The following is a 10,334-nucleotide window of genomic DNA, read 5'->3' on the forward strand; positions in this document are numbered from 1 at the left end:
TTGGGTTTGGATCAAATACAAATGAAATTAACATGCTAATTGTGAGAATCAAGTAGAGTAATTATATATTGTAGAGTAATTATGTAATTACATTATAGAGTAATTACATAATTATTCTATGATGTAATTTTATAATTACTCTACTTGATTTTCACAATTAACACGTTAATTTCATATGTACGTTAATTTTCCCCTATACACACACACACACACACACATAGATAAAGGATCCAATACAATAATCCCTAATCGTACATTACGTACGTGACTCGTATCCCCGTCGATTTCAAATAACACGCGGTGGCAATACTGTAATTTTCATAAAATCTAATCCACTGCTCCCATAGATTCCGTCCACCTTCACCATGATCGTTCAACAATCCGTCACCATCTAACGATCTATCCACCGTCCACCATCCAATGATTCCGTCCACCGTACACCATCTTCCTCCGTCGACTTGTTCACAAGTCATTTGATAAAATTGGCCAATTGAAATTGAAATTGTTGAACTAATTGATCAATTAAACTTTGAAATTGGTCCAATTAATCATCAACTTAATTAATCATCAACTTGAAGTTTCAGTTGATAAATTTTTAGTTTTGAGTGATGGGTTTTGTTTCATAACGTTTAAAGATGTTCTTTTTCTGTTAGAACTTCTTTGAACGTATTAGAACGTTTAAAGGTCTTTAGTTTTGTTTCAGAACGTTTAAACATAATAATTTGAACCCTAATCAGAGCTCTATTGAGTGCTTTATTTCTGCAATTCCATAATTGATTGATGTTTTTGTTAGAACTTCTAAACCTTTTTGTTAGAACTTCTAAAGTTTTGGTACAAAACTTCTAAACTTGAACGTTTAAAGGTGTTCGTTTTTTGTCAGAACGTTTAAATGTTAAGTCTCTTCAAAAGAAGTTGCAACTATAAAATTAAAGGCTAAAATTTGTATGATTAGACGAAAAATTGAAGAACAAACAACAATCGTTTGTTTAATTGTAAAAAAATTGACCGATTGTGTTTGAAGTTTATTCGCAGGTAACAAACATTTTTAGGTTTAGATATCTCAATTTAGCTTGATGTCAATATGTAGATTAGTTTGATATGGATCGACGATTAAATTATATTGATATGGATGGACGTCTGATGAATCAATTGATGAATTAGATCGTAGAATTAGTTTTGGGTTATTTACGATTATGCCACCGCGTAAAAATTAAATCGACGTTTATAAAGCTCGCGTACCTAATGTACGATAACTGATTATTGTACCCACACACACACACACACACATATATATATATTTTGAAAACTTGATTAGTTGTAAGAACTTTAAGAACTCAATTTTGGACCACACATTTAATTAAATGAGTAAGAATATGTGGCTGAGATTATATTTGATTAAAAAATGAATCAGGAGAGAGAATAAAGATTTTTGTTGATTACACAAGTTTAAACTTTAGTTACACGTGTGTAAAAAGTCGATTCAGTGTGTAAAAAATTACGGTATTTTTTTATACATTACTTACACTTACGTATTACACATGTGTAAAAAAATTCAGAAAAAAAAGTTGTTACGATGAGTTCTTTCGAGTTCTTAAAACTCAAAGCGGTTCTTAAAAGAAATCAATCCTATATATATATATATATATATATATATATATATTTATATATATATGTATTGAATCATTTCAGAAGTTTTTTTCCAGCGAGAAGTGAAGGTGTAACTCCATTAATCCCTAATTTCACTCAATTTCTTATGTGTAGGTGTGTTGTGTAGGTGCGTTTGTACCCGTGCAGATGGTATGTTTGTATATGTGTATGTATGTTTGTATGTGTGTAGATACGTAGGTTTCAATGTGGCTCGATACATTTGTATGTGTATAGGTAGGTTTGAATGTGTATTAAAACATAAATACAACCATCCTACATACATGTAGGTAACATCATAAGCAAGGAAGTGAAAAATTAATGATTAATGGAGTTACACATTCACTTCTTGCACTTCTCGCTGTAATATCACTTCTCGCAAATATATATATATATATATATATATATATATATATATACCATTATATTCAATTATTCATTGAAAGTTATTACGTTTATGCTCGCGAGCTTAGTCAAGCTTAAACACGTTTATTAAATGAGCTTTAATTGACGCTCAAGCCCCAACCCAAACTTTTTAGAGATGGCTCGGTTCAAACTTCTACGATCCGATCATTGGTTGCTACTTGCTAGTCTCGTTTACACCCCTATATTTTCATGCCAGATTCAAAAGTTCTATATCAACATTAACGCCCTGTTCTTGAGTTTTTTTAAAGCAGGGAAAGGAAATGAAAATTAAGGATAGTTAAAAAATGGGTGTTATTGAGTTCTTTTTAGGATTGAAAGGAAATAAGTAGGAGGAGTTAGGAGGGATTAAATTAATGTATTTTCCTAATAAGTTATCCTCCCAAAAATGGGATGATTATCAAGGATAACTATTTTTTAACATAGTTATCATTTCCTTTCCTCTAATTTCCTTCCAGCTCAAGAACATACTTAATTAAAAAAAAAATTCCTTCCCTTCCTTTCCCTTTTCTTTTTTATCCTTTTATTTTCTTTCCTTGGTTAAAAGAATCAAGATGAAGGCATAAAAGAAAATTATGTATTATACAAACACAAGTGCGATTTGCCGAATAATAGAAACAAAAAGGGTATTGTTATTAATTTCTAGAAACAATCAGGGTATATTTTCTAGAAACAATCCAATATATATGTTATTAATTTCATCCTTTTTGGGAATTCTCATCGTTCACATATCACGAAAACACACTCCTCAAAGCTTATTTCCAAAACCCAAAAACAAAACTTGAAAACCCAATCAAGCAAACAAAACAGCAAGGGCAAATTCGTCCATTCAGAAAACCTAACGTTACCTTCCATTTGAAATCCCAAATGCCTTTTAAATACCCGTACCCAACAATCTATACATACATATATTATATCTATCTATACACCTACAACGCTACAAGTACGCAACTCTATATGCATTTGTCAGTTACACAATTTGAACCCATGATTTCTCAACAGAATTCGATAATGGAGGTTGAAATGGAGGATGATTATCATTATGATTACAGTAATGGTAATCCGGCCGTTGCGTTTACGTTTACGGCAATTGCAATTGATGTGGATTACGAGTTTGATGCGGCTCGGTTCTTCGATTTTACTCGTGACGAGACGCGTGATGAAGCCAGTCAGGCCGAGGCGTGGTTTGATTCAGCCGAAAGCTATCCGCCTTCGCGTAAGCTGTAGAGAGTAATTTTGTTAATAATTTTGTACTTTTGTAAATGTTTATTTTATCTAATGCTGGATATTGAGGTTGGTCATATAGTTTTTTAGGTTAAGATAGGGCTGTTCACGAGCCGAGCCGAGGGTAAGCTTGGCCAGATTAGAAACCGAGCAAAAATCGAATGAGCATTTTTTGATTGAGCATCGAGCAATTTGGACAGTCCTAGTGTGAGGACTGAGCACACGATTGGCTTGTTTACAAACCGAGATGAAAGGAACAAGCATTTTTCGAGCAATTTATGAAAATTACACTCGCTTAAGTTAGTTTAGGTTAGATTTGGCAGATCATTCACATCAATTTTGAATTAGAAATTTTAGCTTTGACTTTAAAAGTCTAATAGTATGCAGTGATTTGGTGTTGATTGATCTGATTTATGAAAATTATGCTCACATTAGTTAGTTTAGGTTAAATCTACGGGTGTAAATGAATGGAGCTGAGCTCGACTAGGCTCATTTTGACTTACAAGAGCTCGAGCTTGGCTGGTGTTGAGCTCTTTTTCTAAAGCTTGAGCTCGGCTAGTTAATTGTTTTTTAAAGCTACGGTTTGGGCTCAGCTCGCTTATTATTTCTTAGTTATTTTATATACGTTTTTAAGTATTTTTATACATTTTGAGAAAAACCTTAAACAAGCCTAAGCTCTACTCGAGCTTGTGTAGTACACCAGTACCTTCAACGAGCAAAAGCTCGGCTGTGCAGTGTGAAATAAATAATAGAAGTCCAAAAGTGGTAAAACTTAAAAATAGACAAGGCTTGTCAAGGGCCGATGAGCCTAAATGAGCTTCCGATACAAGGCTCGAGCTCGGGCTTGATAACTAAATTAGCTTTATTTTGAGGCTTGGGCTCGGCTCGGCTCCAGCTTGAAAAAGCTTAGTTTGTTTTGAGCTTTCTATTGATCCAAGCTCAAGTAGCTTGTGATTGGCTCAACTTGTAGGCACCCTTAGTTCATTCTGGTAAATCATTCACGTCAATTTTGAATTTGAAGTTCTAGGTTTGACTTTAATAGTCTTAACTTTATGCAGTGAACTGGTGTTGATAATTGATACTCTGCTGTAACAATCACACAGATTGACCTTGAGGGAAATCATGCTAATAATAGAAATTTGTGTTAGTGTTTACTTGTCAAGTGTGGGGTAAACTCTGGTTCTGGTCCTGGCTTATGCAGCTCACAGTTGAATATAGTGATTTGTACTTGTGGTCCATGTTATGTTTAAGGAAAATAAACACTATATTCCACATATTTATTATATTGAGTGGTCCTTGTTTTCACACATCATTATCGGCTTACAGAGTCCATTTACTTGAGAAGTTAATGTCCCAATTGAAGTTTCAATATGTTATTATTTCTTGGTTGTATTCATGTTGATTGTAATATGATTTGCTTGTTAATTCGGCTGTTTACTTTCAGCATTTGCGGTCGGACTGATTTCAAGAGAACAAAGTGAAAACGCCAGCTGTTCTACATCGTCAAAAGCTCCTCATACTGCACCTGAAAGTTCCTCAATGGCTTTTGGCAACACAGGTATAACACAATACAAGTTTTGGTCACTTTTGTCGCATTTTAGTATAAGATATCAGATGGGATTTTACTATATTGCCATCTGTTAATTCTCTTGCAGATGGTGATGTGGCAAATGATGGAGTTCTTTTAAACTTGAAGAATTACAGTGTGGCATTTCAAAACCAACAGTCTACTAGTACTGTACTTAAAGAGAACATAATAAATGCTTACAATAAATATAAAACAAAATCAACTTGGAAACCATCTTTTCCAAGGACTTCAACTTTGATGAAACCAACAGTAAGTCAACTGGCTAAACAAAATCACGAGCGTTTAATTGATAATTTCAGGTAATTACTGCTGAATTATGTTAATTGTTACTGAATTAATCATCTATTATCCTTATTTTGAAATCACTTTTATCATATTCTTGTTAGGTTTCAAAATTCAGGGAACAATTCTTCAGTTGTTGAAGGCCAAGCTGCTAAAAGACAAAAGGTTGAGGGAGGCCACTTTTATAAGGTCAGAAATAAATTTTTATTCCTCTTTAATTATTGTGCATACAAATAGTAGTTTGTTTATATATTCATATATTATGAACATTTGAAATGTTTTCCTTCACAGGCAACAGGTACAGATCAGCAAGCTAATTTTATCCATAAGGCACCAAAAAGGGTAAGTTGCATAAATTTAACACATTTGGTGGTTCCCTCTAGGCTTGAGCGAACTGAACGTTATGTTCAGCGTTAATTTCTTTTATGTTTGACTATTTCATAAACAAATGAAACATGTACAAAATCATTTTTTCATTAAATAAATGAACAAACACAAACATATGTCTCCTTTGTTCATTTACGTTCATTTATGTTTGATTGAGTACATAATCATTTGAACTTTTAGGCCAACATATATATCTTCATGTTTACTTCTAGTTGGTGTTCACTTATGTTTGTTCATCTATGTTCAGTTATGATTGTTTGTTTGCGTTGGTGAACTGTTCGTTTATATTACTAACAAATAACTCATTTTCTTAATAAACGAATAAGAAAAAGAGAGCCCATCGTTTAATTGTCTGTGTTCGATCTTTTGTTCAGTAACTTAAACATACGGACACATGCTCCATTCATGTTCGTTTGATTCATTTACATTTTTATGGTTTACTACAGGAAGGCAATGTAGATGGAAATTTAGGTCGTGGTAGGTTACGACTCACTGTTCCTAGATCTCCCGATCTTGCAACCGCTCAACGGGCACAAAGAATAAGGTTCAATTCACATATTAGTTATTAAACATGTTTATATTTGACAATTTTGAAGTAATTAAATGTTTTGGTTTTAGGAAAAACGATAATAGTGGAACTGAGCATGTATCAACACGAGCCCCCGGGTTTCGAGCTCGTCCTCTCAACAGAAAAGTTTGTACTTGCATAACAACAATATTTTATGTGTTTTCTTCATGTTTATATATGTAATATTTGTTTTAATTTGCTTAAAGTGCAGATTTTTGAGGCACCTTCATTCTTACTACAAAAAAGAAGCATTCCACAATTACCTGAGTTTCATGTAAGTTGTGTCTTGATCGTTATATTTTTCTATCAGTTTTTGTGGTAATAATCATTTCTGTAACTAAATATTTACATTGTGAATCATATTAATATTTCTTACCAGGAATTTCACTTGAAAACATCTGAGAGGGCTGCACAAAACACTGCTGCCGGACCGTCAACTTCTGCATGTTGTGACAACAACTCCAAGGTTAGAAATTAAAGCTGATAAAGATATTAGTATTAGGGGTGTAGCTGAGCCAAGCTGAGCTCGAGCTAGTGTAGGCTCAACTTTGGCCCCATCATTATTTATTATTTATTTAATTATATATATCATAGTTGTTAAATGCGGTAGGCACACTCAAGGGCCATAGGTCTTGCTTGGGGCCTAGGCGCAAGGCACAAAAAGAAGCGAGGGGCCGAGCAAAAAAAGCGCACAATGAAAAATAATTAAAAATATATTGTGTATTCCAAAACTTGAATAACATAGTTACAATACCAAAAAATATCTAATACCAAAAGTTCAAAACCCAAATTTATCCGATACTAATAGCAAATTAAAGTTTAATAGTTAATAGCATCAACAACAAACATAACTTATGCAGTCACCAACTAATTGAAGTCATTCTCTAAACAAAATCAGATTCGTATTTGCCAAATCTAGAACAAATAATAATCAAAATTTAGTCATTCCTAATTAAAAACTCCACCTTTAAAATTTAATTTTAAAGTTTAAATCATGTAACAGGAAACATAAATCATAAAATGGGAATTTAGCAAAGCAAATTAAACTAAAAGAAACATGAGCATATTTATTTTTTTTAGCAATCTTGCAACTGTAATTATTAAACAATAATAAAAAAAATCAGATAAGCATTTATCATCAAGAATTGTTGATGATTATAAAGAAAGATTGGATTAAATTAAGTAAATTCGACTTTTTTCAGGTAATTCTTATGAATCGGTCAGTAAAAAAGCAAAAGAAATTAAGAAAAAAATCAAAAAAATGGAAAGTGCTCCTAGAATTGCGCCTAAAAATAGCCGTTTAGGTGCAGTAGGTGATCACTTTTAACAACTACACACACACACATTTATTTTCAGAATACAAGAAAATGGTTGAAATGCAATGTTTATATATCTCTTTTGATATTCTATACAGTATACAAACAAAATTTGTTTATTTTCACATGTGTAAATCATGTGTAGGTATATTTTCGATGCATAACCTATGCGTAGGTAAGCGCTTAATATTAAAAAAACATATGAACAAATTAGTTTATTGTTTTCTTTATGCACATAACATAGACATTTGTATGTAGAAGTAAAAAAAATAAACGTATGAACGATTTAGGTATGCTCTTTTTGTTCTCACGATTATTTAGTCTTCTAAAATAAACTTTTCCCTATACATGAGTTATTTAAAACATAATTATATGTATAATATATATTTTGTAATATATGTCTATTATTAAGGGATATTGGTTTTTAATACTCTCAACTTCTAACACTCCTACGTTAGTTAGTGAGGGAGTGACAAAAACAAATATGATGAAAGTTGGGAGTGCTATCTACCAACATGTGAAAGTTGGGAGTATTAAAAACCAATATCTACCAACATGTGAAAGTTGGGAGTATTAAAAACCAATATCTCTTATATTTTATGAAAGTTATCATATTTATGTAATCAATAGACATTTTTATGACTTTATGCTCACAAGCCCAGTTAAGCTGAGACGGGTTTATTATATTTCCTCCAAATGAGTTCGAGCTTGAGCTCCTTAATGAGCCGACTCAAACTTTTAGTGAGCCGATCTTGAGTAACTCATGAGCGGCTAGGCTGTATACCCGTTCATATCACATATCAATTTTGGAAGTTTTATAATTAAGATTAAGAGAAAATTGTGTATTATACAGGCACCGCTGCAACCTAGTTTTGCATTCGGCGTAGAAAGTAGCAGTAGAGAATCAAAAGGGTAGTTCTATATATATATTTTTAATTCTGTTTGATATTTATTTGAAATGACCTATGTATAATATGATTTAATTTGTTCCATCTCTACAGACCACATGTTATCGGTGCTTCAATAAAAGAGGATTGTCAAACCCTTAACAAAAAGGTATTGATTTCAGTAAAAAATACAAATAATTCTGAAATAATAAAGCTGCATTATTTTTGTGAATGCAGAAAATTTCAACTAAAGGAGATTTCAGAACTAGCAAGAGGGAGACTACAGTAGCTATGGTGTTTAATTTTCAAACCGAAACACGAGCTCATCATGTTCCACCAGTTGACCTTTTTAACAATGTATATTTTTCTACTTTTCATAACCGTCTCACTATAAACCTTTTAAGTCTAAAACATTGAAAAAAACATTTTCGTTTGTAGCTCTCTTTGGCATCCGAATCTGGTTCTCAAGCAAACAAGCCTAGGTTGGCTAGGGCTCCCTCAATTTTTTCAAAGGTAATTGAGTAACCTTAATTAAACTTGTATATTTTCATTAAAATTTGCGTTCTAAAACCTTTTACTGAGTTGCATATGATAATAGCACAAGGTTTCCAAAGAAAACAGAGTACAAAATTTGGATAAAAACAGAATCGTTTCTACAGTGAAAAAGTGATCACTGAAGCATTCCATCATCAATCATTAGCAGGTAAACAAAGTAAATGCTAAACTTTTTAAAGCATATTGTTTTCGTTAATTTAATTTAAATCTAAATCATTTAGTTACACCTACAAATCTTTTTTTTCTTAATTTTAATTTCCACAACAAAATATATTTCGCTTACAATGTTTCCTTTATCACACCCTCTAGTGGTGAGTATAACTTTTAAAGTCCGTGATACATTGTACTGTACACTTAGGAAAAACAATATCTATGTAGTTAACTAAAATATTGTAAATTTTGAAATAATAAACTAAAACATCATAGTTTTGAGAAGTTTCACATCTAAGTTTATGTGTTTGACAACTTTATGTTTTTCACCATACGCACATACGTAGGGTCTTTAAGTAGATATTAACTACAGTAACCACATGTAAATGTTGCTGTTAACTGTGATAAACAAGGTAGTCAAGTAGCCATGTTATCCATTCTGTTTATCTGCCATGATATTTGACTTCCAAACTGCGTAAAATGGTTTTCTCATGGTTCTATAATGAACATGTGTATAACATTTTTTATTCTTACTTTTGAATTGAAACAGAAACTTGGGAATCGGTTAATATAATCTAAATGTTGAAGTCATTAGTGGGAGATCAAAGAATGGAACAGAACATTATGACATCTATTTTCGGCACATATGGATCCTACCAAACTTGTTAATAAAATGCCACATAAACAAAAGATGTACAGCTAACCAATGGTTAGTTTCTACTTTCTTTTACGATGAGTGAGAGCACTTTTGTCTCTTACAAAGAAGAAACTAAGTTTGCATTTAACCATGTGTTGCAGTAACATCATTGTATGAAACCGAACCTATTATGTTGGAGTTGCACATTGAAGGTTGTAAGATGCGAATTCACGAGATACATAACATCATTGTATGAAACCGAACCTATTAACTAATGTTTGGTTTTTTGTTTTTCATAACCGAGCAGTTTCAGTTGCTAGGGTTCAGTGTTTTGGTGACACGAAGGGGGATTTGGTTAATCGATGTGTGACAACTGGTTCTGCAACACTATCAATAAAATGTTTTATACACTTATATCATTCTATGCAAATAGCCAAATGGGGATAATGCTTTTTGTCATTTGGTATTAGGGTGGGTGTGTAGATGAAATATAAGCCATTAAATTGTTTACACCCTTCCCAACCGCCAGCAATTAATGAAATTAAAACATGCTGAAGTTGAAGACTTTAAAGTCATTTGAATCTTTCATCCATTCATGCAATTTTTACAAAAATCTATCCACAAACCATATAATTTCATAACTATGCTGAATCATACAAACTCCTACTTTTTA

General features: G+C 32.3%; 1 protein-coding gene across 1 annotated transcript; it reads left to right on the forward strand.

Moving 5' to 3' along the window:
* Positions 1 to 3,010: 3,010 nt before the first annotated feature.
* Positions 3,011 to 9,724, forward strand: LOC143531416 (protein TPX2-like). Its single transcript, XM_077026719.1, has 15 exons — positions 3,011 to 3,283; positions 4,736 to 4,849; positions 4,947 to 5,178; positions 5,266 to 5,350; positions 5,453 to 5,503; positions 5,995 to 6,092; positions 6,167 to 6,242; positions 6,328 to 6,390; positions 6,496 to 6,582; positions 8,286 to 8,344; positions 8,434 to 8,488; positions 8,557 to 8,676; positions 8,758 to 8,832; positions 8,924 to 9,022; positions 9,575 to 9,724. Exons 1-14 carry the CDS (start codon positions 3,025 to 3,027, stop codon positions 8,987 to 8,989), a joined length of 1,440 nt encoding a protein of 479 aa, XP_076882834.1. The 5' UTR covers positions 3,011 to 3,024; the 3' UTR covers positions 8,990 to 9,022; positions 9,575 to 9,724.
* Positions 9,725 to 10,334: the final 610 nt, after the last annotated feature.

The sequence above is a fragment of the Bidens hawaiensis genome, unplaced genomic scaffold (assembly GCF_021521415.1).
Source record: "Bidens hawaiensis isolate Kalapana, Puna unplaced genomic scaffold, B.hawaiensis_p1.1 tig00009160_1, whole genome shotgun sequence".
Classification (NCBI taxonomy): domain Eukaryota; kingdom Viridiplantae; phylum Streptophyta; class Magnoliopsida; order Asterales; family Asteraceae; genus Bidens; species Bidens hawaiensis.

What these genes read in the sequence shown, in the direction of transcription:
- LOC143531416 (XM_077026719.1), top strand. Translation starts at nt 3,025, where the DNA reads ATGCATTTGTCAGTTACACAATTTGAACCCATGATTTCTCAACAGAAT. An exon ending in AGGGAGGCCACTTTTATAAG is followed by an intron (nt 5,351 to 5,452) that starts GTCAGAAATAAA and finishes TTTCCTTCACAG; the next exon opens with GCAACAGGTACAGATCAGCA. An exon ending in GTTGTGACAACAACTCCAAG is followed by an intron (nt 6,583 to 8,285) that starts GTTAGAAATTAA and finishes TGTATTATACAG; the next exon opens with GCACCGCTGCAACCTAGTTT.